This window comes from Condylura cristata, unplaced genomic scaffold (genome assembly GCF_000260355.1).
Source record: "Condylura cristata isolate star-nosed mole 26May11 unplaced genomic scaffold, ConCri1.0 scaffold00005, whole genome shotgun sequence".
NCBI lineage: Eukaryota > Metazoa > Chordata > Mammalia > Eulipotyphla > Talpidae > Condylura > Condylura cristata.
Window position 1 is genome coordinate 67,246,921 of NW_004567106.1, and position 27,532 is coordinate 67,274,452.

The 27,532-nt window shown below is 53.0% G+C and overlaps 1 protein-coding gene across 1 annotated transcript in view; it reads right to left on the reverse strand.

Moving 5' to 3' along the window:
* Positions 1-24,268, reverse strand: part of DENND2A (DENN/MADD domain containing 2A) — a 49,857-nt gene extending 25,589 nt beyond the window's left edge. Inside the window, exons 1-9 of the mRNA XM_012720958.1 lie at positions 24,197-24,268; positions 23,163-23,264; positions 18,048-19,199; positions 8,990-9,117; positions 7,524-7,645; positions 3,829-4,029; positions 2,669-2,762; positions 2,190-2,240; positions 1,076-1,263 (exon numbers count right to left, since the gene is read on the reverse strand). Coding sequence (XP_012576412.1) covers positions 1,076-1,263; positions 2,190-2,240; positions 2,669-2,762; positions 3,829-4,029; positions 7,524-7,645; positions 8,990-9,117; positions 18,048-19,199; positions 23,163-23,236 — 2,010 coding nt within the window. The 5' untranslated portion in view covers positions 23,237-23,264; positions 24,197-24,268. The remainder of the gene's footprint in view (positions 1-1,075; positions 1,264-2,189; positions 2,241-2,668; positions 2,763-3,828; positions 4,030-7,523; positions 7,646-8,989; positions 9,118-18,047; positions 19,200-23,162; positions 23,265-24,196) is intronic.
* Positions 24,269-27,532: the final 3,264 nt, after the last annotated feature.

Sequence of the window (27,532 nt, forward strand, 5' to 3'; positions counted from 1 at the left end):
AAAAAAAAAAAAAAAACAACTTCCAAAGTGTTGGGAAGAATTGTTGACATTTTGTTGCTGTCATCGCTAGGTTTATATTCTTATTTAAGTTATTAAATAAAAATAACTTATGCCAAAGTTACCTTCAGTAATGTGAAGTATGAGCAATTTGAAGCAAGCAGAGTCTGGACTTCTGAAGTTAGGGAATAGTAATGTCTGCTCTGGATTCTGTTTCTGATGTTTTCCATCGATTTTTCACTTTTTCTAAAAACCTGTCTTTGAACCTCTGCTTTTAACTGGCAGTTTCTAGCGTCTGTGTTCAGAGGGAGGAGGTCTCTGAAGAAAACATTCAAAGGAATAGAGCACCCAGCTGACTGTTCTCAAGTAGAAAACCTACTTCCAGGAAGCCTAACTTAATGAAAGCTGCTACCAATATTAATGTTGGGACAATGCAGTGAATCAGTGACTGAAACACAATTCCCTTTTATAGACTTTAAGCCAATCATTAATTATCCCTTAGCTTTTCTTCTTCAGAACAAGTGGTCGCTATTTCTTCTCTATATAATTCCTCCCTTCCACTCATGGCCTAGAAGATTCTAATGGTCTTAGAACAGCTTTGAGCTGATGATTTGTCAGCTGTGGTGCCATGACAGACGTCTTCTTTGTATGATTCTGGGTTAGTTCCTTTTGCAACAGGGATTATGCAGCTTTTGCCTTACAAAACCTTTTATTTATTTTAAAATATTTATTTATTTATGCATATAGAACTGGGGTGCAGGCCAGAGGTGCAGGAGTGGTGAGAGGATTCACCAGAGGCAGAGTGGGGAGCAGAACAGGCAGATGGACTGAAACACACTGCTGAGGGGAGCAGCGGGGAGACAGGAGACGTCTGCTGCGCCCTGTGGGTCCCTCCCTGGTCAGGGATGGAACTCATGTTGCAGCGGCTGTGTATAGTCTCAGAGCACTGAGGCTTAACCTGTTGTGCCATCAGGGAGGCCCCCAAAAGCTTTCAACATGGCTGTCTAGGCCTCTGGAGGTTGTGGGGGGCGCGCGGGCGTGGGGCCCCGAGGGGAGGCAGAGGCCAGGCCTGCGGTACCTTCAGCGGGAACTGCTGGGTGAGCTCGGGCACGTAGGCGGCCCCGGCCTGCTTCTTGTGCAACGACACGACCACGAAGTACTCGAAGAGCTGCCGTTCCTGGTGCTCGACCAGCTCCCGGTCAAGCGGCGGGTATCGTGGGGCCTGCTTGAGGCGGGACTTCACGTCGACCAGGCGTTGGCTGTGAGCTGGAGGGAGAAGGAGGGAAGAGAAGAGCCCGAGGTGGTGGGACTGCACAGAACCGCACGGGGGCCGGCGATCCTCAGCTTCCGTGCTTCTCCTAATCCTAAGGACGTGTTCCACGTTTCACAGATTAATACAAAACTCTTGCTTTGGGGGTCCTTGCTGACTTCCAGGAAGATTCTAGGAACATCTGACATGCCGCCAGGCTAACTGGGATGCAGGTGTTATGGCAATTTCCCAGGGTAGTAGACGGCACGCAGAGTGGTGGAGAGCGAGGGGTGGTGAGGTTTTATACAGGTTGTATGCATCACCACTCCTGGACTCGGGGCTCGGCCTTCTGGGACTGATCCCACCGAGCCCACCGGCGTGACCAGTAAATCTCTCTCGTAACCACTCTGCGTGCCGTTTATTGCCCTGGGAAATTGCCGTAACACCGAGCCTGGTATGTGGGGCCTCTACTCCGCAGGGATCTGCTGGCTGACAGGGCGGGACACCCCTGAAACCTAACACCCAGTTGAGCTGCGCTTCTTCAATGACCTCACAAGACAGATGAGAAAGAAGCGGCCCTGAGATCGTAAGCGATTTCCTCGTGACCCCTGCCAATTTTATCAGTGGCGGGTCGAGCACCCCGGGCCTCCAGCACAGCTGCACCTTCCACAGGCGTGAGGAGCACCTAGACCATACTGGAAAGGCCCGGGAACGGGGCCCTGCAGGGGGGGCCGCGCTGGCTCTCCGGAGTCACAGACTCGGTGACACAGGCCCATTCTGGCCGGGCACGCAACTGACCTCCCCGGACACCCTCTGGCCACCACCGTCCCCCCAACAGACACTCGCACCTCTCCCGACAAGCTCCCAAGGACTGCCCGGTCCCTCGAGGTGGGCAGCGTTTCCGTCACCCGCTCGCGCCCTGCACAGCCACGGCTCCCCTCACCTTTCAGCTTCTCCTCGGTGTCACTGTCAGACTCGCTGTTCTCATCTGTCACTAGACCAAAAAAGGACAGAGAGTGGCAAGTGTGAATTCTTCTAACGCAGGAGACGTTCATGTGTGGCAGCACAGTGCAAGGTGTTGCTCAGAGGGGCGGCTTTCTTCTCGCCTCTTTGAAGCTAATGGGCAAACGACGTCCGTGCCCAGCTCCACGGAAGGAGGAGGATTTCGGCTCTCGTTCTAGTACGGGCATCAAACAGTGCAGCGGGCGCCCGGGAACGGGGAAGGCGCCCGGTCAGCGCACACAGCGCCGGGCCCACCTGGCAGCCGGGCACCGGTGCCCCCGGCTCCTCGGCAGTCAGTCCCGGCAGACATTGGCCAAGCACCCACTGCGCCCCTCCTCGGAGCCAACCACAGACAGGCAGTCGCTCCCAGGAGGCATCGTTTCCAGATCCTGCGGGCACAGGCCCTGCGGCGGATCCTACCTTTTCCCGAGTTGCTCTCTGTGGACTGCGACAGCCTCTTCACCCGTTTCTTTCCTCTCCGGGCCTCATAGATGGCATTGATGCGCACCACCAGCTGCCAGACGCGGGAGGAGAGGGGCCAGGGTGAGCAGCCCGCCCGCGTGCAGCCGGGCCTCCCTCTGCGGCCATCTCCCAGGGCGATGCAGGGCCCGGGGCCCGGGACGGGGAGACGCGCCCCACTGCCCTGCTGGTGTCTTTCAATCGTTCTTTCCCGCCAGACGGGGATGCAGCTGCAAGGACCCTAAGGGAGGCTGCCAGCCCCACTGTCGGATGGGTGCGTGGCTGAATACGCCATGGCGTCCAGCTGGCCAGCTCTCACAGGGTGGGATGGCGGCTGCCCCATACTGTGATGTCACCACGGCTTGCAAATGGACTGTCCCCTCCCCGCCACAGAAGGTTCCCGGGCAGGGCCCCTGGGGTGGGACCCATGCCAAAGCACGTCTGAGCAGCCCAGAGGGGGGCACCTCGAGTCCCTGCCCCCAGGCCTGTCCTTTCTGCAGAGCCCTGCTCACTCCAGGCTGGCGAGTCCGCTCCCTGCCCCTCAGGGCCCAGGGGCCAGCAGGCAGCAGACCCCACTACTTGGAGACACCTTCTCCAGCTGACTAGCACAGCCTCCATGTGGCTGAAACCCGGGGCCACCCTCCAGGCCTTTCCGGGCCACCCATGCCTTCGAAGAGCAGAAGCATCCTGAGTTCCCTCTGGCTGGACTTCTAGGTCAAGGGTCCCCTTGAGGAATGGGGTGAAGCCCATCGACAGTCTTTGTCTTTCTGATGAGGGCTGCCTCGGGGCGTAGGCACACAAGGCGTCAAGGTCACCTTGGCCAAAGTCTGGGTCAGCACAGGGTACAGAGCTCTGCTGTGTGAGGCCAGGAGAGAGGAGGCCGTGGGCTGGGGAGGCTGGGCACCGGAAACACCGCTGGGGGGGGGTCTGGAGGGTGGTGAAGGCCTGGAGAGGAATGGCTACAGGAGGCGGCGGGACCACCAGAGTGAGAACAGAGCCCGCTGGCTTCGCCAAGCCCTCCTGGCCCGGGACACAGTGGGCAGAAGGGCCTGGCGATCTGCTCTCTGCCGGACCCCGCGGGCCCTTCCTCTGGGAGCACAGGTGAGCTCGAGGCTTGTTACCTTGGGTATCTTTCTCTTCTTCCTGCCATTCTGTGGGTCTCCGAGGTTAAAGAAAGTGTCATCAGGGCTGCTGGGGGTGGAGGGAGGGCTGGTTTTGGAAGGTGACCCAGTTCCGTCCCGACTCAGCTTCCTAGTGTCCAGCAGCTTGAAATTCCTCCTCTCTGAATTTTGCCGGAAAAAAGCAGGTTTGGACAATGGCTGCTGTGAGGGGAAAGGAGAGAACAGAGGGTGAGTGCACGGGCGAGGTGGGGAGTGGTGGTGTGACCCCAGTGACGGGGAGCAGGAAACCGGGCCGCACAGCTGGCCTGTGACCTGGGGTGAGGGGAGCCGGCCTCACCCCATAAGGGCGCTGTCAACACTCGCCCGGCTGTGGAAAGTTCCATCTGCAATGAACTCCAAGGAAATGGCCCTGATTCCTTTGCTGCCTGGGAATCGCATATCCACTTGTCAGCCAAAACCAGGTATTTATTTTCATCAGGTATTTAGATGTGAGTACGTGCCCAAAGATGTCACGTGGGGAAGGTTCGAGAAGAGAGAAAAAGAGCAAACGTGTCTCGAGCTAGTGGCAGCAGAGGGAGGCCCGCCTGCTGGAGAATGGGCTCTGGGGGTGTCCCAGAGGCCCCAATGTCCAGGGAGTCTGTGTGAGGGCCTGGGGAGGATGAAAGAGAAGGCCTGTGTGCTCCGTGGCGGAGGTGAGCGGGTGTAGGGCATGACCTGAGGACAGGTGGGGAGCTGAGGAGGAGACCACACAGAGGAACACCTTGGTGACACTGAAGCAGACAGGGACATCGCATCATCCTTGCAAGGCCTTGGCCGTGAGGGCGCAGAAGCAGCTCGCTAGGAAATAGCCCATCTCCTGCTGTTCTCGGCCGCCTTCCTGGTCTCCCAGAAGTGTTCTGATGTCATTCACACAAACAGACACAATTTCAACTATGTCCTCATGCACACGTTTATGTGAACGTATCCTTAAGTATACACACGTACATAAACACAGGCGAGATTCTACACAGATTCTGACAGACAGGATGTCGCACTGACCAAGGCGATGGCGTGGCAGTAAAGTGACGGCACGGCTCGCGGGCACAAGGAATTGTTTTTAAAAGGCAATTAATGACACGAGGAAATACTCAGAAAAATGAAAAGAGCAGCAAAACTGCTCCGTATACAATATGATCCCAGCAGTTTTTTTTTTTTTTTAAGATTTATGTATTTGTGCATACAGAACTGGGGTACAGGCCAGAGGTGCGGGGGTGAGAGGATTCACCAGAGACAGAGTGGGGAGCAGAACAGGCAGACTGACGAAGTACACTGCTGAGGGGAGCAGCGGGGAGACAGGAGAGGTCTGCTGCGCCCTGGGGGTCACTCCCTGGCCTGCTCCCTCGAACTCAGGCTGCAGTGGCTGCTGAGAGCTGCACAGTGCTGCGCTTTAGCGTTAACCCTTGAGCCCCCGGGAGCCTCTTCTGTAAATGGCACATACACGAGCACACACACCCCTGCACACCATGTGCACCCTGTGAGGAGATCTGGAAGGGAAAAAATGGAGGGCTAGTGGTGGCTCTCTGTGGGCGTCGGGATGACAGGCAACTTTTCTCTTGTAAAACACACACACACAGACACGCATACAGTAGTAATCTGTATCAGAAAAAAGAGAAAAATACAGGTGAGCATCAAGAAAAAGGAAAAGCCCCTGATTGTGATGAGTCTCATTTTCGTCAATGTTTTGACTTTAAAGGAAATTTAGTCGTGAGAACGTTCTCTTTTAAAATATAAGGCATCTTTCTTAAAAACACGTTAAAAAGCGTGATTCTATGCAGGCAGCAGACACTCAAGTAAGGCCCCCCAGCCGCCCGCGCCATGTTTCTCAGCACTAGCACTAGCAAGGCTCCTCTCTGAGGACGTGGGCCCGGCAGCCCTCAGCCGTCTACCGGACCAGGCACAATCCAACACGCGAACACGCCGGGCGAGGGTCCAGGGCCTCGCTGTGGCCGGAAGAGGAGGTGGCCGTGAGGGGCTGCGTCAGCAAGGGCTCCGGTCCAGCTGCAGCCCAGATGACGCGGAGGCCCCATGAATATCTGATGAGCTAAATGGAGGAAGTGGGGCAGTCTGCAGCTGTCCCCCAGAACAGGGGTGCGAGCCAGACACCCAGATGTGGCAGCACGGAGACAGGAGCGTGGGCGTCCTGCTGGCGCCCTGCGAAGGCGAGCGGCGGCGAGTGCCCCGCTGGGCCCTGGCGGCAGCGGCTGAACTCTGCAGGAGCACTGCCTCTGGGCCTCCAGCCCTCCTGGACCTGATTCCCCACTGTGGCTATTTGGGGAACAAAGGCTCTGGGCTTTCTCTCCTGGCAGGAAGCGGGGAGAAAAGGGCTGGGAGGTCTTTGTTTGCTGGTACTAGGGAGCAGAGCTGCACTGGGCAGATGTTTTTCATTGTTCCTGAGGCCGTGCGCTGCTCCCCCAGAGAGAAGTGAGAGAGGGCGGCAGAGGATGTGAGGGGACGGACAGGGACAGCCAGGCGGGACAGCCGTCCTTCTTCAAAGATTGCTTAAAAGCTAAAGACCTCCACCGGCCTGGGCGAGCCCCACAGACACCTTTCCGAGGCAAGCAGAAAGTGCTTGCCATGGATCACTCCTGAAGACGTGTTTTCCACAGGAGGAGAAAGCAGCAGTTACAGAGGGGGCAAGTACTGTCTAGCGGTTGATTTGGGTCAGCAAGAGCCATCCTTCACCAAGGTCCCCTCTTCCACACCTCCAGGAAGGCCGCTGCAGGAAGACTTCCCTTTGCAAGGGTTCCTCAAGCACAGACAGCCCCCTGCCCCCCGGGGAACACTGGCCTCGCACGGACCCCAGAGAGGGAGGCCATGCAGTCTCGGCTGGAGATGGATCCTTCCTCAGGGATCTGCACTGACACCTGCAGCCCGGCTTCCCTTCGTTTCATTTCTTCAGCAACTAAATCTTGTGTAGCTACTGGTGGGAGAAACAAAAAGACAATACTTTACCCTGAACAGTGGGACTGGGGTGCTGACTACTTGCACAGAGGCAAAAATTTGGTATATCTTATCATCAGCCCTCGGAATACTCAGGTTCCAAATCCGGGGAGTCAATCAAACGTCACATGGTTGGTTGGTGCTGTGACTGGGGGACCCCCCCCCCCACCGCGGACAGAAAAACGAAAACACGTGTAAGTGAATCCTTACCATTCAGACCCCTACATGTACTTATGGGCCTTCATGAATTTACAATTTAATTTTTAATTAATTAATTAATTAATTATTTTGGGTGTGTGTGTGTGTAGAAGATTTGGGGTTTAGGCCAGAGGTCCTGGGGTTGCAAGGGTGGTGACAGTGAGAGGCTTCACCAGAGACAGAGTGGGGAGCAGAACAGGCGGGCTGACTGAAATGCACTGCTGAGGGGGGCAGCGGGGTGTCAGGAGAGGTCTGCCGCGACCTGGCGGGGGACCAAGCTCGTGCTGCAGTGGCTGGCCACAGCTCGACAGCGCTGAGTCGTTAATCCCTGGGCCACAGGGAGGCCCTCGGGGAGTTTTTTGGTGCTGAAGCTAAAACGCTGGTCGGCCAACAATCTGGGAGGGGGTCCCGGGAGGACTTGGGGCACAAAGGGCGGGCAGGCAGCTGGGTGCAAGTCAGGGGCGCCCAGGCCTAGGTGCTAGGGGTCCTTCACCCCTCACTGCTCCTGGGGCTCATACCTTGGTGGACGTGTCAGGGATGGAAGAGGTGGGAGAACTAGGAAAGTTCAGGACACACTTCTTCCCCAGGCAGCGACCATGTAACTCAACGTCCTCGTACGGGTTTTCCTTCACTGGCGGATCTGTGGTCAGAGAGTGGGTCAGCAGTTAGGACACCGAGGAGCTTCCCCAACACCCGGGCCTTTCCTGGTGTGGACGATGTGGCTTTGTTCTCACCCCTTCCTCTTGGCCACAGGTCCTGATTTTCAGTGGGTAACCCCGCGGCCCTATTCAGGACACACAGGCTTTGTTCCACTCCCCCTGCAGGGCTTCAGCCACCCAGAGTATCCTGAATCCCTGCCCCCGCGACCAGCTGCAGGGCTCTCAAGCCTGCATGCGGGGTGAAGGAGCAGCCGAAAGCGCTCTGGTTAGACTGGGCCTTGGGAGTCTGGCAAGGACCCTGCAGGCTCTCCCCACGGAGCGGCAACCGTTGTCCTGAGTGATGGGCAGCTGCTAAGAATGGAGCCATCCTGAGATGTAGGGAAGCCGAGGAGAAAAAGCCATTCTGGTCCAGTGAGCGAACCAGTTCCCTGCCTGGCTTCAGCCAGGCCTCCGTGCCTTGCAACTAACAGCCTCCTGGGCGGCACGCCTGCCTGAGAGACGTCAGGCCACAACGCCTGGGAGCCCTGCCTTGGCAGGGGCACAACGCCAGCCCCCGGGACAATGCAGCTCCAACAGTCTACGGTGCAATTCGACAGCTCAGCTCAAGCACACGCCTCGCCTCAAGCCTCATGTAACCGGTGCCGTGGAGGTTTTGGGACTGACGCTCGCATTGCATGGATGTACGTGCATCTCGGCCCTATGGGCCCTTCACCCCCTGTGTCTTCCCCCAGCTCCCCATGCCCCTAACTCCAGCACAGACACGGGCCTGAGCTCACAGTTCACTGAACCCTGTGCACTTCTCTGGAGATGATGCAATTCACCAGACATAAACGCAACCTCCCTCTGAACTGAGCCTCACTTTGGAATCTGCGAGCTGGACTGCAGTTACGTGTTAAACAGGAGACATTCACTTCAGTCTGAGTTTGGCGCTACCGTCCTGCAGTTTCCAAGCGTGTGGGGGTCTCCAGTCTTGCACGCGCTAAGCCCCTGAGGTACCGAACACCTGCTCTGAGCCAGGTGCTCTTCCTTCTTCTCCAGCCCTCACACAGCCCGCGAGCTGTCGTTATTCTTCCTGCTCGGCCGGGAGAGGCCAAGTTCAGAGACATGAAGCTTGGCGCAGTGTCGTGCAGCTGGCCGGCAGCTGAGCTGAGAGTCAGCCCCGCCCTCCCCTCCGGCTCGCCCTCTCCCTTCACCCCAACCCAGCCACCTGTTCTGCTCTCTCCCTGGAGGCCAGCACGCCTTCGACAGTGTGCACCTCCAGGCCCAGCCCGACACGCTCTCCCTCTCGTCTTGCCCACAGGCAGGCTGACACCACAGCCGCTCACCTAGGATGTCTTCGTAGACGTTCTCTTCCGATAAAGTGCGAGTGAGCCCCAGCTGGGTCTGTGCGCACCAGTCCACCCTGCTGTTCTCGGACGACGACTGCAGCAAGTCTTCGAACTCGTAGGACTTTCTGGGTTGTACGAGAAAAAAATCCAGGCCCTTGAATCAAGGAAGGTTGGGTTGGAGAGTAGATACCCTACCTGGTCTTGCATGTGTGTGTGTGTTTTTCATCAAAAACATTTAGTACTGAAAGCAACTGCTTCTTAGAAGGAGGTGTGAAAACCCGCCAGCGTGAGACAAGCCTGTCCTTGCGAGAACGTCCACGCTGTTATGTTCAGCAAAGACGGGAAAGGATACGTGTAAAACACGCCTCGACATCGTGAACAAATTCATGCACAGCAGAGAGAAAGCAGGGGAGGCAAAGAAGTCTGCAGCTGCCTCCCAGCGGAGACGCGGATGCGGGCAACGGGCGGCCACTCGTCACTTTTACTTTTCTCTTTCCAGTGTTCTACGGTGTCGACAGGGCTCACGCCAGCGACTGGAAAGAAGCAGTGGCGGCCATTTCAGAGCGGACTGGGGGCCTGGGGCTCCCCCCACTTCCACCACGTGGTTATGAGCAGCGTGAAACCCAGAGGTGAGCCGAGTCACCCCACCTGTTCCTCGGAGATCTGCCCAACAAGGCAGGACCCAGCGTGACCTGGCTGGCTATCTGTGGCTCCCCAACACCCCCATGCACCCCTACAACCACAAGGGCGATCCCTGCTCTGCCGGAGTTGGTGCTGACTCGATGTCTAGCCCCTTCTCCAACACACACACACACACATACACACACACACACACACACACACGTCACCTCAAGTCCCCCGATTTTGGTTACTTTACTTTGATTTTTTTTTTGGAGGCATCAGGTGGGTCATATGGTGAAACACACAAACACCTACTATCTCACAGGCTCACTTCTCCCCCCCTTTCTCTCTCTTGCTCTCCTTCCCTCCATAGGAACCCCAACTCTGTCCCCAACCTCTGTAAAAGCCCAGTAACCCTGCCCACCCTGGCGCGGCAGACCTCTCCTGTCTCCCCACTGCTCCCCTCAGCAGTGTACTTTGTCAGTCTGCCTGTTCTGCTCCCCACTCTGTCTCTGGTGAGTCCTCTTATCCCCCATCTGGTCTGTACCCCAGTTCTTTATGCATAGATAAATATTTAAAAGGAAAAACAAGAAAGAGGAAAGGGTGCGTGTGGAGGCCCTGTGGCCACAGAGTGGGTGAGTCTGAATCGCAGACAGACAAGCGCTGAGCGAGGCAGGACAGCAGGTGAGAGCCAAGCACGGGATGGAGGAGACAGCCCACACGGGCCTTCTTCATGCGTCTGGGGTATTTCTGGCATTTTCCCTCTTCCCAGCACCACTGTTTTTCCCCCTCTTTCTTTAAACACACCAGATTCCTCCATCTCGAAAACCCTTCTAGGTCTGCTGTTTCTCCCCTTCCTGGCCGGTGAGTTTAACCTGGGGTGGCGGGGGGCTCAAGAGCCGGCGTGGCAGAGCCCCCCACTTCCCGAGCCTCCCCACCTGCAGTCTGTGTCCATCTGTTTTCAGCCACTGAGACGTCCTGGTGAAGCCTAACTTTCCGTCCTCTCTACACGACACCACCTGCTTTCAACAGCCTCGGGCAGCGGCGAACGGCACTGGCCCTGGGTGATGCGTGAACAGACACCCAAGTGCCTCAAGCAACTAAGGCAACCCGAGGCTCAGCAAAGGATTAGAAACACACAGTCCTCCAGATGGTTTGAGAAGCCCCGTGCAATGCAAAACTCTTATTTAATTTACAGAAGAATTAATGGCCAGGCTTCTGGAATAACAACTCCGGTTCTGTATTAAAGTCTTGGCTTTCAGGTGACTAATTCTTAGGCACAAAGCCCGAAGGACAAAGAAACTTCACATCATGAAACTGTGCTCCACACACGACCCAGGGGCAGCCAGACATTTTAACTAGCCAAAGCACAAGCCGTTTCGGCTGGAGTTTGATCCCCGGCCAGGGAGCTGACCCCCAGGGCACAGCAGACCTCTCCTGTCTCCCCGCTGCTCCCCTCAGTAGTGTATTTCAGTCAGTCTGCCTGTTCTGCTCCCCGCTCTGTCTCTGGTGAAGCCTCTTACCGCCCTTGAACCTCTGCCCCAGTTTTGTGTGCATAAATAAATCTTTAAACAAAGACTTATTCCCTGTTTCTGTCAGGATGCTGCCCAGGAACCTCAGTATTAACAAGTTCAAAATTCAACTCACATTCTCTCCCACCTCAGCGTCTCCTCTGGCAGTCAGCTTGGCAAAGGCCAGATGACCAGTCATCCAAATGGTGACGCCTGAAGCCTCAGGTTCTGGCCAAATCTCCCTGCTGCTGCTGCCCACGTGGAATCCAGCCACCCCTCAACCCCAGTGTCACCCCTGAGGGCCACGCCGATGCCTTCTCCTTTTCCTCCATGCCCACAGCTACCCACCCTGACCACTATCCAGTCTCTATGCTGCTTTGAGAGTGATCCCTTAAAATAGCAACTGGAGCCTGTTTCTCTTCTTAAAACCTTTCAAATGTGTCCTGTTCCTCTTTGATGAGCAGGCTGGGTCCTACCTTGCCTTTTTTTTTTTTTTTATTAAAGATTTATTTATGTATGCATACAGAACTGTGGTACAGGCCAGAGGTGCAGAGGATTCACCAGAGAAAGAGTGGGGAACCAAACAGGCAGACTGACTGAGATACACTGCAGAGGGGAGCAGCTGTGCCCTGTGGGTCGGCTCCCTGGCTGGGGATTGAACTTGGGAAGCGGCTGTGGCTGGCTCCCTAGGGCTGCGCCACCAGGGAGGGCCCAGATCCTACCTGTTCAAGGGTGCGTCACAGCTGGCTGTCAAGAACTCTAGGTCTCAAATTGAAGCCTTTCTGTCGCCTGACCACACCCCTGCCTTCAGGCACACCTGCTGCTCTAGCCACTTTGCCCACTGTGCCCAGGGCCTTCACCTGCTGCTCACACCCAGTGAACGCCCACCCCACTCTTCCTTTCCCTCAGAACCTCAGGCGTCCCCGAGGGTCACTCCCTGGCGGACTGGCCCTGTTTCAGTGACCAGCCAGAGAGCCCAGTGGAATATTCCCACTGCGCTTGAGCTTCCTCCCAGCGCTGAGCGCAGTTACAATGAAATACCTCACCGTGCGCCCCTCTGGGCAGAGCGGACATTCCCCCAGCGGGGCCTCAGTCTGTCCTCCACAGCTGTAGTACTGTGTCTACCACTACACAGGCACGTGGTAAATACGTGAAAAAGTATGTGGAAATTTTAAAGCTTTGACAGCCCCTATTGCTCGTAATTGATATCCCAACTTTGGCATAAAAAAAAAAAAGCAGGTGTATACTTAGAGCTAATTTATAGTCAATTGTTTTGAACCTCTTTCTTCCAGAATTGTTTTCCGCTCGGAGTTAGATGGTCTTGGGCCCCTGGGAACTGGCCACCACCGAGAACACCACCCCCGTGGCCACGGCCGTCTTCTACCTCCACCTCTATAGTCTCTTCCCTGCCTGCATCCCCGGCTCCCCCATGGCTCCGCACCTTGTGGCACAATACCGAGAGGCGAGCTGGGGGAAGAGGACTTTCTAGCTTGCACCCTGTTGTTGAGTGTCTCCTGGGGACACGGCTCCCCGCGTTTGGCGTCTGCTTTTCTCTATCCTGAATCCGAAACAGAAATGTCTGAGGCAAAACTACCTCTAGACACTCATGTCCGAAACTCAACTATTGTATCTCCCAGAGAGCAGTGAGATGTAACAACTGCGCTTCCGTACCAAGGGCAGCACCCTTCCTTCCTGCTCAGTTCTTCCTTTTCTCAAAGCAGCTACTATTGAAATGAACGATTTTACAAAATCGGATTCTTCAGGCACGTTCCAAGTAACTTTGGCTCTAAGTCCCGAGTTAATGCAACAACCTGCCCCTTCGAAGATCTTGAACGTCGTCTGTCGGCACGGTGCACGGTGCTCAGAGTGGCCCCGTGGGCATCGTGTGCCCCAACATGACGCAGGGACAGAGCACAGCCTGGCTGGGAGTTAACTTTAACCACTAAGCCGGTACAGATGTGGGCTGCTGCCGGCCAGGCCACCGGGAGACCCGACCCGGCACACAGAAGATGGAGATGACGGAATCCATGACAGCCCAGCATGATCTGGCAGGATGACAGAGGTTCATGCCCCTGAAAGTTCTGCAGTCTTACGCTAAAGCCCCAAGGAGAGGCCAAATCTATGCAATGCCAAAACAATCAGTGAAAAAGTTGAAACTTTGGTCAGTGGAGTTATTTATTTGGTTTCATAAAAATCTAAAAACGCGCCATGTGAGCCAATGAAACGCAAATACAGAATCTGAATTCAAGCGAAAGCCTTTGGGGCTACAGGCACATGCGAATTCAGCATGCTGCTTACCCCTAAAAAAAAGTTACTTTCCATGTTCGACGTCCGCCTGAGGTGTTCCCGCCAGGGCTCTGGAACACAGCCGTAAAACAGACAGCGCTCAGCTGATGTTGCAAGGGGCCTTATCTTTGGAATTTCCCATTTTAGGATTGAAGACTTAAGTCCTTGTACCTCATTTCCTGGGGCTTTAGAGAAATGAAGAAAGAAAGGGAGGAGGGAAGGAGGAAGAGGAGAGAAAAGAGGAAAGGGGGACGCAGAAGACGGAAAGAAGACGCCTTTCTTCACAGTGAGGACCTCGGCCTCCTCTCCTGGCTGGGCTCCTGGCTGGCTCAGGGAAGGCGGGTGGAAATAGGGGAGTGTGTCCCCCAAAGTGCACAGCTGGTCCATGAAACTTGAAACCCGCCTAACCTCAAATCCTTAATCATTCCTTTCTTCAGCCTTGGCCTGACTTCCCTGTCTCAGAGAGGGCAGTAAGTCTGCCAGGTTCAGAGCTAAGCCTTCTCTTTTCTTTGAAGAGATAGGCCCACAGAGCAAGCATACTTTCTTCAAGAGTGGAAAGTGAACATCTTGCCCTCATCACCCCCACTGAACTATTTTCAACAAAAAGAAAAAGCTAAGGCCCAAATTCTTAAAATGCAGCTGATGCAACCTTATTCAAACTGGCCAAGAAAAAAAAATCATCTCTGGACTGAAAATAAGTAACGTTAGCTGTTTTATAAAGAAAATACTGGAAGACTGAGAAGAGCAAATGGCAGCCCAGAGAGAAAAGATAATGGGGAAAACTGCTGACCAGGCTGGCCTGTCTGCCCCGTGATGGCACAGACAAGAGGCCCCAATTTCCCAGCCAAGGTGCCCCCGGGAGAGGGGGCCTCGGACAGGGCTCGGAGCTGCCCCCTGGAGCACTGGGCACAGGAACAGGAACGTCACGAGGGCACTTAGGCACCTGGGCGCTGGCATTGGTTTGGGAAAGGATTCAGAGTCAGAGGAGGAATCAAACTTCCTCAGAACCTGAAGAAGAAGAAGGAAGCCCCGGATTCTTCTACAGACCTCACATGACTGATACTGGAGTCGGATAAAACCGGTAGAACAGTCATCACAGGCCAGTCCCGTGTAGGAAATACTGAGACAAAATCTGAAACAAAATACGAGCAGAGAGAATTCTGCGGTGCACTAAAAGAGCAATAAACCAGGAATAAACAGGAGTCCACCCCTGAAAAGTAAAAATGGGTTAATAATTAGGGTACAAACGCATTTTTAAGAGCACAAAGCAGAACCATCAGACCATACATGGTTGCTGAAAATATGACAAAATCTAACACTTCCCAAAAAAAAGTTGTAAAGAAAAGGCCTCCTTGGTGGCCTAGGGGTTGAGTGGGTCTCTGCACTGCCACCATGACCGCCTGAGTTCGACCCCCAGCCAGGGAGCTGACCCACAGTGGGCAGCAGACCTCTTCTCATCCACTGCCCCCCTCAGCAGTGGACTTCCTCAGTCGGCCTGTTCTGCTTCCCACTCTGTCTCTGGTGAATCCTCTCACCCCCACCCCCATGCTTCTGGCCTGCACCCTAACTCTTGTATGCATAAATAAATAAATCTTTTTTTTATAAAAAAGAATAAGTAACTTTAAATACAAAGATTATATAATGAGAGAAAGGGTCATACTAATAATCACAGAAGAGAATAATCACATAGGGATAAATTAGCAAATATAGACAACTTGGATTAGAAGATGTATTGACACATGTTAAATGTGTATAAAATTTGATAGTGACATATAGAACATTTGGAAAAGTATATGAAAGAATAGTCAAGATATTTTTGAAAAAGGAGAATATGGAATAAGGGATTTATAATTGTTAAAAAGGAGATCAGAAGGTCATTATAAGAATGTGTATGACAGGCCCTCCCTGGTGGCACAGCGGGTTAAAGCACAGCACAAATAAGCTTAAGCCACTTTCGCATGAGTTCGATCCCCGCCTGCCCCGGAGGTGACCACATGGCACGGCAGACCTCTCCTGATCCGCCCGCTGCTCCCCTCAGCAGTGTACCTCGTCGGTCTGCCCGTTCTGCTCCCCACTCTGTCTCTGGTGAATCCTCTCACCCTTGCATCTCTGGCCTGTACCCCAGTTCTGTACGAATAAATAAATAAATCTTTAAAAAAAAAAAAAAAGAATGTGTATGACAGTATATGTAAGATGTCCAAAAGAATAAAGTGACTGAGAATTAACTGTGATTATTAGCAACAATAATCAATTTCTGTAACTCTACTAGATAGTAAAGCATGAGGTTAAAAATAATTGAGGGTCCTCCCTGGTGGCGCAATGGGTTAAAGCACAGCACTACAATGCTATCGTAGCCACTGCAAATGACTTTGATCCCCGGCCAGGGAGGTGACCCACATGGCAGACCTCTCCTGACCTGCCCGCTGCTCCCCTCAGCAGTATATTTCAGTGGACCTGCTTGTTCTGTTCCCCACTCAGTCTCTGAATCTCACCCCCACCCAGCACCTCTGGCTTGTACCCCCGTTCTGTATGCATAAATAAATAAATCTTTCAAAAAAAAAAAACTGAAATGGTTTAGAACTAGAAAATAAATAGCATAATTAATAAAACAGAACAGAGCAAGAAAAAACAATGATAATTAACATTTATTGAGCATTTACTATAGGCTGGGCTCTTTCTGAACTTATGTATAACCTGTATTTAAAATCCTATTCACAAACCTATAAAGTGGTTACTATTATCTCATTTTGCAAAGAAACAAAATGAAACTCACATAAATTCCGTAGCTTACCCAATGTCACAAAGCTAGCAACAGAGCCAGTAAGAGTTGTACTTCTAGACTCTTCTTGAAAGCTATAGACTGCCCGTCGTAGTAGTATTTGTAAACTGAACATAATTTAAGCATCCGTTGGTAAAGGAATAATAAAACAAAGTGTGGTATTATCCACATGATGTAGAGGAAAACAGAAAAAAAAGTGGCCACATTGAAAGATCTCGATATACTAAGTAAAAAACAGTACGCACAGCACAATTGCCTATTTAGAGGGCTATCATTTATCTGCATGTATAATTCTATAACATGCAAACTTTCTCCCTAGAAGAGAACATAAGAAACTATGATTTTTGCCGCCAACCGACCCCTACCTGACAGCCCATGCTGACAGGATCAGATCTATATTTCTGGAAGACTCCTGGCTGCTGAGGGAAGTGTACACTGGGGGTTGGGAGTGGGTCCGACATGACTAAAGCGGAAGCAGTGGGAGAGTGGGAGAGATACAGTCAGATTCAAGATAACGTTTAAAGCTAGAAACAAAGGACTTATTGATGAGTTGGACGGCGGAGGGCCGGTGAACAGGAGAGGGGTCAGAGATAACCCCTGGGTTTTTGGTCTAAGCAAAATGAAGGGCAGTAAGTGCCATTTAATACCACAGTAACTATTGACCGTATTGGGAGGGGACAGTTTGAGGTGACCTGGGTTGACACTTTGGGTTTCGACATGTCAAGTTCAGGCTAGCAGGTGGCCAGATGGAGACCCCAGCAGGAGATGACTACACAAACCAGCACCTGGGAGAGGGAGTCAGGACTGGACATACAGAGTTGAGGTCACAAGCATGTCCCCAAGTCCTGGGGCCAGAAGAACTCCTCTGGCGAGGGAGTGGAGATGGGAGCCTACTCTGGCCCCAGTGAGGGAGCTGCCGTCTGCACTCTGAGCATGAGGAGAATGGGGCTGAGGAGGAGCGAACTACCAGGAAAGGGGGTGTCCTGGAAGCCAGGGGCAGGCAGTGTTTCGAGATGGAGCGAGTCAAGTTGTTCTTCAAATTCCAAGAGGTGAATTAAGAAAAGGACAGAGAACTGGCTATTGCATTTAATGGCTGGAGGTGGTGGGTGGCCTTGATCAAGGACGGTTCAGGGACAGGTCCAGGGGGGAAAGTCCATCCACAGTGAAGGAAAAGAAGGGGTGACCGTAAGCACAGACAACTGTTTTGAGGAATTTGCCCTAAAACTGATTTCCAGACAAGTGGGTGCCAAACCAATTAGCACATTATAGAAGTGGACAAGAAATTAGATTTCAAGGCAGAAAACAAATTCCTTCCAGAGCACAGATTTTATTTCCAGGCACCCCCATGCTGTACCATCGAAGATATGGTTTCAGTATTACAAGACAGAGTGTGCAGCTATCTAACGATACATCTATCTACATAAAAGGAAACGGAGGCTTTGAGAAGGTAAGTGACTTGTTGAACGTCACGCAGACAGAGTGACAGGGCCAGGCAGTCCCAGCAGTGTGCTTCAAGAGCCCATACCAAGAAAAACAGGACAGGAAGAGCCAGAAAGAGTCCAAGCACCTCCTGCTAGCCAGGGGTGGTGGCAGAAGGAGCATCGATTAGCACCCTCAGGGGCTTGCCAGAGTCAACACATGTTTCCTTTCAACCCCTGGTCACCATCTGGATGACAGGTACTTCCACATTCTAAAGGCAACTTTTAAAAAGCAAACACTCCAGGGACAGAGTGAACACACAAGCTACACCATTGGTGCTCGGACTTCCAGGCTGAATCAATCAGCCACCTCACGCTAGAAGCGTCTGCGCTAGCTACCGGATCCAGGGGCGCGACAGGACCAGCCTGCTGTCACCTACCTGTGGTCGGCGCTGGGCTTGGGCCTCCCGTTCCACAGTCTTCTGCTCACGGCCGGAGGGGGCGGGGAGGAGGGCAGGGGCGGGGGCGGCAGGGAGGGCAGGGGAGGCAGGTTCCGCTTCTCGTTCCTGAACCTGGGGCCTGGGCTCCCATCCTTGTCCCCTTCTCCATCGTGTTTGAACGTTCTCCGGGGCTTGGGCAGGGGGTTGATGAAAGGTTTGTGGGGGCTGCCCTCGGAGCCCCGGTACACACCGTCTGGGCCCTGGTCGCCGGGCCGGCAGCACCAGCCTTTCCTGTCCTCCACAGCCTCCTGGGCAAGCGCCCGGGCTTCCTGGTCCCAGGGGTGGCACCTGGATTCGGAGCCGCTCCCGAACCCCCGGTTCTCAGGGAGGGAGACCCCCTCCTCTGTCTTGTCTGGCAGGCAGTGGGGGGAGTAACAGGTCCCCGGTAACTGGGGGTCCAGCCCCGCCGAGCCGTCCTTCAGCGCCTGCTCCAGTTTCTTGACCTGCTTCTGCACAGAGAGGCTGTCGTGCTGAAGGCGCGGTTTGCCGGGCCTGGGGCCCCCGGCTGGGCTCGAAGCCAGCTCCCTGTCTGGCTGGCCGAGGTCCTGCCTCCGCTCCGCATCCTGGGCCCCGACTCTCAGCACCCCTTTGTTCCTCTCCTTCTCTTGGCTCTCCGCCTCTGGCCTGGTTCCGTTCTGAGCCTCTGAGACCCGAGCTCGCCCCCCATTGCTCCTTGTCCTCTCGGCCACACAGGGCGGCAGGTGAGCCTCAGGCCCGTCTGCCTTCCTGCCAGCTGTGGCAGTGGGCCACTCCTTCTTCCCTTCCCATTCGGATATCTTGTCCTTTATGCTGAGGGACTTGTGCCCGGCCCTGCCTCGGGCAGGTGGGCAGGGGGTTGGAAGACCCCCGAGCTGCCTCCTCCCGGCCCTGCTGGCTTCTTCAGCACTGCGCTCTGAAGCTGGGTCGCTGATGATCATGTTTGAGCTGAACATGTCCTTCGAGAAACAGTCCGCTCTCGGCTCCAGCGTCAGGCTGTGGAGGCTTTCTATGGAGCTTCTGTGGGAGTCCTGGTCGACCTCTCGGAAAGGAATGGAGGGCTTAAATGGCTGCCTCCCAGGGTTTCCTCCAGCCCCAGGGCCTTTCACCTTGACCCTGAACAAGAGAGACAGACACTGAGTGAGGGCATCTTGGGTACTGCCCTTGGCTGGTCATGTAAACTTGCTAGAACTTAGATATAAAAGCCTGTTTATATGCCTGTTGCAAGCCACAAACACGGAAGCCACCATTTGAAAGAAACCACTTTATTCTGTCCTTGAGGATGTGTCAGGGTGGAATGACAGGACCTCCCGAGCTGTGGGGCCCAATTTGACTTGGCTTTAAATCCTAATTCTACTACTGGTCAGTTGTGTGCCATCAGGCAAGTTGCTTCATGTCCCTAAATCTCAGGTTCCTCACCTGTGAAGTGCGAATAATGACACACCTCTGACAGAGTGGCTGTAGATGTCTGACGGGCCAGTGCACACAAAGCATCTAGCAAGTCACCAGAGTGGCACAGACGGTGGTTATCATCAATATTAGGTTTTTCTCAGATGAACATAGGAGGGATTTCATGAGATAAAAAAAATTATATAGTCTGTTTCCTCTGCTTCTTGTGTCTACAGATGGGTCTTGGTAGTGACTATTTAAAAGTTACAGCTGGGGGCCTTCCCTGGTGGCATAACGGGTTAGGACACAGCACTGCAAGCTAACCGTTGCCACTTCAGTGAGAGTTCGATCCCCCACCCAGGGGTGACCCACATGGCGTGGCAGACCTCTCCTGTCCTGCCGCTGTGCCCCTCAGCAGTGGACTTTGTCAGTTGGCCTGTTCTGCATCCGGCTCTATCTCTGGTGAATCCTCTCACCCCCTGAACCTCTGGCCTAAACCCCATTTTTTCTATGCGGGAACAAATAAATATACCTTAAAAAAATTACAACTGCGCCATAAGTCATGAAATTTTTGCAAATTCTGACCTCGACTCATTGTCCTCATTTGAGTCAACGGCTGGCTGTATTCAGACTGCAACTCCTTCAGGGTGCTAGCCAGGCAGAACGGGCCTCTCTGTGAGGGCAGGCAGGGGCTGCTTCATCATGTCTGCTTACTTAGTACCCAGGGCAATGCCTGGCAAAGTACGTGGTTGGTAAGTATCTGCTGCGTGAACGAGACTCTGGTTTTGTGTGTCCTGCAGAACAGCCATTAACCCTGTGACTGCTGGGAGTCAGAAAAGTCATGATGTGTTTTCCCGGCAAAAATGTATCATGACTTTTCCGACAGCCCAATATTTATATATTTATTTTCCAAAAATGTGTGTATTTATGCATACAGAACTGGGGTACAGGCCAGAGGTTCAGGGGCGGTGAGAGGCTTCACCAGAGACAGAGTGGGGAGCAGAACAGAGGCGACTGACTAAGTACACTGCTGAGGGGAGCAGCGGGTGAGACAGGAGAGGCCTGCCACGCCCTGTGGGTCACCTCCAGGGCCGGGGATCGAACTTGTGCTAAAATGGCTGCTGCTGGCTTTGTAGTGCTGCACTTTAACTTGTTGCACCATCAGGGAGGGCCCCAGCCCAATATTTATAAATCAGATTAAATTAGAGCTTCAGCTCCTCACTTGCACCAGCCACATGTCACATATCACAGGAGCCACATGTGTCCATGGGTGGCCACCTTGGACAGGGCAGGTGATATTTCCATCATTGCCGGAAATTCTGGCCTCAGCCACACATGGGGAGGAATAGGCCCCTGAGGGTAGTTTCAGAAGGCCAGTTTGTCCCATGAGGGTGTTAAATGTTATTCTGAAAGGGAAAACAGGTTCAAGCTAGTCTAAGCAGAATGGGGCGGGTACATGTTTGGAAATTAACTCAGAGCGTTACAAGGTCACCCGGTGACCTTGGATGTGCCAGATGACCAAACACACTTGGGCCAACTTCTGTTTTCTGAATACACAGAGCTGACTGTATGGGAATTCTGAAACCCCAATTAAGGAGCACAGTGAGGGATGAATAATTAGCAATTTCACACTTTCTGTTACTACTTTGCTTTCAACTGCAAAGACTAACAGTTGTTTACATAAAGACTTCCCCCTAGATTGGGACATTAGCACTAAACTGTGTTGCTGTTATTGGTTGCAGAGCATACATTAGAAACGTGTGAAAATGCAAACACATTTTCATGTTAAATATGGCCACCAGGGCTGAATCCCTTAGTTAAATAAACACTTGGCATTCATAACAGCGTGCCTCCAAAAGAGAAACACAAGTTTTAATTGTCCTGTCACCCTGGGGACATAAGCATGGAATCATGGTGCTAAAAGCAAGACAGAGACAGGACAGACACACAGCAACACAGCCCAGGTCAATGCATGCCAAGGGGCAAGTGATGCTACACGTAGCTCCGGATAGCAGGAGGATATCATGTGCCGATACCGCGATCTATCATCACGTCAGGTCTCTCATACCATCTGTGCTGTTTTCACAGTGGGTAAATACATGGGTTTGAGTCAGCAGGGTTTGGGTTTGAATCTTGGCTCCATTTTTTCACCTTAAAATAAGCACTCTCTTGGTGCAACGGGTTAAAAGCACAGCACCGAGGCTGACCGCAGCCACTGCAGAGTAAGTTCGATCCCCGGCCAGGGAGGTGACCCACATGGCACAGCAGACTCTCCTGTCTCCCCTCTGCAGTGTATTTCAGTAGATTTGCCTGTTCTCTGTCTCTGGTGACTCCTCTTGCACCACAGCTCTTGTATGCATAAATAAATCTTTTAAAAAAAAATAATAATTCTCTTTTCTCGACACAGAAATTGTATAAGCGCAAAAGTCAAATTCAGACCACAGTGGCTAGTGAACAAATATGTATTGGGGGTGAATTTCAGCCAGACCCAGGCTTTCCGTTCCCGAACCAGGCCGTTCGTCTGTCACCTTGTGGAGAAGGCCTGGCTCTGGTGAGTGCTGCTGTGCCTTACTCAAAGCCTCTATTGGCCACACTTGGCACCACGTTCTGGCGCTCTGCCAAGGTGAGCTGGCTGCTCCGACCCCTGCCGAGATCCCTACAGCTGTTCAGAGCCAGACGGAAACAAGCAGAGGTGCCCACGCCGGTGGCTGCAGACCGCTCCGGCTCACGAAGCTGCTGAACGGTGCGGCCGGCTGAGGCGCGGCCTTGCCGGGCAGCACAGTGCACAACAGCCTTTCCCACCTGTGCTCTCTGGCTGGTTGTCACGCCAAGCTCTTCTCATGCCTGTGTGTGTGCGTGCCTGCGCGTGTGTACATCTTAGATAAAATCACAATTGTCAAGAAAGCATCTGAGTGTTCTTGGACCGTGTGTCCTCAGACTGGTATTTGAATAAATTAATGTGTCAAAATAAAAAAGTAAGAAATACGTATTAAATGAGCTAAGAGGTGTCATATGCCCCGAGTCTGTGTACATTGCAAGTCTTCATATTAATAAGTGTAACTAGTGTGCTTGTAATGACCGCAGTTCTTGGCTGAGATCTCGAACATCTGGAGAGTGTTCGCCACCACTGTGGCCACATCTGAAAAGCCAAAGAGGGAAAAAGGGCCCGACGACCACACTGGAATGGTAAAGTTTAGGCGAGAGGGACACGATGGCGAAACGTGTCACCTGGCAGGGGGCTCCCAAGGGCTGGGGTTCCTGTCTGCAGGGTTCCACGGCACCCCAGTGGCTCTGGCACCAGAGCAGTGAGAGCTCAGTGATCGATCGTCTGCGCGCTGCAGAGCTTAAGAGAATATGCTGGGGAGATCACGCCCTGCTAACAGGAGAGGGGTCAAGTCAGCCGTGGACGGGTGACTGCTGCGGGGACACAGGGCTCCAGATGATCAAAATACCGGCGCGCCCCAGTAGGTAGGAAGATAAGCCCCGGACTGGGATGTATGCAGAGACACCAATGAGACGGTCTCTCGACCATGTAGCTTCAGATTCTCAGCCGAGGGCAGCAGGGGGAGATGATGTGCAGGAGGGTCAGCAGAAGGCCTCCTCTGGCAAGGAGGGAGGGCTCGTCAGGAGGGAGGGCAGGCGAGGAGGAGTGCGGGCCAGCTCCACACTGTCTCGGGAGAAGCTTCTCACCTGTCAGCCAAGTTATAGCTCAGGTTTGCAGTCTGGCTGTGGCTGCCCTTGGCTGGCCTGTACACTGTCATCATGTCAGCACCGCGCGGAGCTCCGAGTCGCCTGGGGGGACAGGGAGGTGCACTGTGAGCCACGACAGCAACTCTGGGGCCCACACCCCAAACTACTCATCCCCAAGAGAGTCCTGGGGTGGGGGAGAGAGAGAGGATGTACCATTCAGAACCTGACCCAAGGAGGGGTGGGGTGTGGGGGTGACTCAGAATCCTGACTCCATGCCAAGCTCTTCTTGTATGTGTGTCGACCTTTTACATAAAATCACCACGATTGTCAAGAAAGCATATAATCTTCAAAAGCAAAACATAAATACCAGCACAACCTGACAGTTTTTCGGGCTCTCTGAGACCCCGGGATGAGCTGACAGACTCCAGAGAAGAACTGTTAGTTCATTTGAAACAAGAAAGAAGGCACCTGCCGGAGCAAGTAGCCACCCTGAGGGCCTCCTCCGCTGGCCGCCAGGCCCACGCTAACCCACGCTGTTGAGCAGCAGGACAGCCGCTCCCCCCCACCCCCCAGACCCGGGAGGAGGCAATGCCTCTGGGCCAGGGTCCGGTCTAAGGCAACCGGGAGGTGTCCTGGCCAACCCAGGGAGCCCACGAGCACCTCAAGCCTGGGAGCTGCAAAGCAGCAACCACCTACAGAAGCCAAGAGGTTCTGTCTCGCAGGGCTCAGCACCACGGAACCGAGGTAACCAAGGAGTGTTATCTCATTGCAGGTCCCCACAGGACAGCCAGCCCCTGCTCAGGTGGGCGTGGCCAGGAAGATGCGACCTGGAAGGCCAGCAGGGGGAACCCAGCATTCTAGGGTAACGCAGGGACACTCCAGTCCCTCCTGACAGGTAACCTCCTGCCTGGAGGCGCAAGGAGAATGAGGTGATGCAGATTCGTGGGCACAGTCATGTTTCCTTTCCACTGCTCCTTCAGAAAGCCCTCCCCCTCCTTTTCGGGCTTCCCGGCCCCTCTTCCAGGATGGCTTACCTGCCAGGTGACAGGGTCGCTGCCCCTCACCCAACAAATCAAGGGGCTGGGTTTCCAACACCACACAACTCTTGGGAAGGAGCGGAGAGAAGCCAGAGGGAGAGAGAAAACAGGAAAGGAGAGTTGAATGGGTAACGAGTTTTGAAAAGATGATAGGGGACAGTGGCCTGACAAGCAGCAGAGCAGAGAGGCCTGACAGTGTGTGCTGGAGAGAGGGCTGGCGCTCACGGCCGCCCATGGACTCAGCTGCCCCTTCCTCAGTGGTGGGGTACCCTACACTTTGGGGTCTGTCCGTGCTGAGAGCAAATCCTTAAAGAAGCCAGGCCCAGGGCACTCCCCGCTGGTGATGGAGGAGGCCGGAAAGGCCTCTCAGGGACAGGAAGGAGCCGGATGCCCTCACAGGCCCTGCAAAGCTGCGAGCGGCTAGAGCCTCTCTGTTTGGCTAGGCTCACAGACAGTACTCTTCTGTGCTGCTCTGGCAGAGGTCCCATCGGACACCAAGGACCAGGGCCACCCCTCACATCGCCCTCTGGCATCTTCCCACCCCCCCCCCCCGCCCTGGCACTATGACTTGAGGCCAGGCCTGCACATCTCCCGGGCAGGATGCTGTGGAGACTTCACGGTGAGGCAGACGTGGCTTCTACCAGAGTGGTGTGACTCACAGTGAACCCCAGAACCCCGCTCTCTCCCAAGGAAACAGTTACCCTTTACTGCCCAGGAAGCCAGCACTTTAACAGAAGGGACAAAGGTGGCAGTGGCCAACGCAAACCTGTGGACTCTTCCTTGTCTGGACTGGGAAGCTTGAAAGCAGCATTTACATAACAAGGTATGTGAGTGAACTCATCTCCCCCTCAGGTACTGATGAAAGTGATCGTGGGAGAAGCAACGGTGCCATGTTGAGAAGCAGGTTCAAGGGAGCCTTCAGGGCTGGAACTGTGGGGGCAGTGAGGCCCCACACTCCGCCTCAGCCCACCAGAGGAACAGAAAATGTGCCCTCGAAACTCTGACCCTTCCCTTTCTTGTCTTTAAAGTTGTGAATCGGGTGGCAGGTCCAGGCTGACCTGCTAGCTGGGAGGACTCTGATTAAACCACCACAATGAACCTGTCACTTCAGAGGTCTGGGCTTGTGAGGTGGCACCGTGTCTGAGCGCGGCCCGGCGGGGACCTGTTCTGGTGAACTTGGGGACCTTTCAGACGTAGATTCCCGGCACCCTTCTGATGTTCCAACACTGACCCAGGGCACCCTGGAGCCTGCATTTAAGTATGTAATCAAAGGCCTCATATGATTTTTGTACAACCAAGGTCCTTTATTTCTTCCTGGGAAATCTGGCCTTGTGATCCAAACAGACTGGTTTCCAGGAGAAATAATGCAAGCATGACTGGTAAAACACATTTTCCCACTCAATTACTTCCCATAAAAATAGAATGTCCCATTCCTCAGATGGGTTTAATTAGTCTAATCATTTTAGTTGCAATTAAAATGTTCTTCAAAATTTGAAGCTAGTTGACGGGTATGTGAAAGTTCATACTTTTTGTATATCTGAGTATTTCCATACATTTAAAAAAAAAAACTGCCTTACGGGGTCCTACCTGGTGGTGCAAGGGGTTAAGTCTCAGCCTTATGAAGCCGTCCACAGCTACTACAGCATGAGTTTGATCCCCGGCCAGGGGGGTGACCCACAGGGCACAGCAGACCTCTCCCGTCTCTCCCGCTGCTCCCCTCAGCAGTATATTTCAGTCAAGCCGCCTGCCTGTTCCTCACTCTGTCTCTGGTGAACCTTCTCACGGTGGGCATCTCTGGGATGTACCCCAGTTCTTGTATGCTTAAATAAATAAATTCTTTAAAAAAAGAAAACTGTCTTATAAATTGAAGAAAAGTATTTTCAATGCTAACACCCATACTTCATCATAGATTACTGTGCTTCTATAACGAAATCAAGTTTATTTATTTTTTAAAGATTTATTTATTTAAAAGAGGTGTGTGTGTGTGTGTGTGTGAGAGAGAGAGAGAGAGAGAGAGAGAGAGAGAGGGAGGATTCACCAGAGACAGAGCAGGAATCACTGACTGAAGTACACTGCTGAGGGGAACTGCAGGCATGTCAGGAGAGGTCTGCTGCGCCCTGTGGGTCAGCAACCTGGCGGGGATCGAACTCATGCTGAAGCAGTGCTGCCCTTCAATCCACTGCACCACTGGGGGTGGGGGGTGGGGCAACAAAAGAAATTTTTTTTTTTACAAAATTAAAATTTTTTAAATTCTATTTTGTTGTAAATAAAGCAACAAACTATTATAATTCTTAGTGCGGTGCTTTAACCCGCTGCACCACCAGGGAGGGCCAAACTATTATAATTCTAATAATTCTTAGTTTCATCAGCTTAGAAAGAGCAAGACAACACGGAGAAGAAACCATAACAATCACAGCAGAACAAAAACAGTCATTCTCTCAAATGAGAATTCTTACGAGCAAACATTTTCAGACAGGAAGTATGCTGAGAAGGGAAACACACACAAACACAGTCACACACGAAAACTCCGGCAGTGTCTACTTAGCGAAGCTCCTTCCTGAGCTTCATTTCCATCATCCCTTCTGCAATCAAAAGACTAATTAATTAATATCGCTCTAATTAACATGGGGCTCTTTACAGAAGAGCTTTCAAAAATATTTGGAGTATTTTCAAAAAGGAAAGCAAATTGGAACCGTGGAGAGAAGCTGCTGAGGAACAAGAGAAACAGGTGAGGAAGAAGAGGTGTCCAGAGCACCCCTATACTGCTGCCACAGATCCATCGCCAAGGACCATACTTGGCAAAAGTGCAATCCGCACTCCTGCCCCAGATGCTTGTATTATGTCTGATGACACAAACTACAACTGGACACCAGGCCCCTGGGGCACCCTGTCAGGTAGAGACAGCAGCAATCCCAGGTAATAGCCTTCCTGCTAACACCCGAAGTCCTCCTTGGGAGCAGTTCTACTTCTGACTCTGGAGTATCTCTTCCTCAAATGAGAATGTTGAAGAATAGTTTATTGGATGAATGCACACATACCATTTTCTTACACATGTTCATCAGTGGGTGACTATACACACAAATAATGTCTATCTACACAACGGAATATTACTCAGCCATAAAAAGGAACAAAGGCCCTGATATGTGAAAATATATAAAGTGAAAGAAACCAGTGACAAAGGCCAACACATTGTTTGATTCCTTTGATAGGAAATGTCTAGAATAAGCAAATCCATAGACAGACATTGGCTAGTGGTTGCCAGGTGGTTGGGGACATGGCCAGTGACTCCTCCTAGATGGGGTTTTTTAGGGGGTGGGGTGAGTGATTAAAATA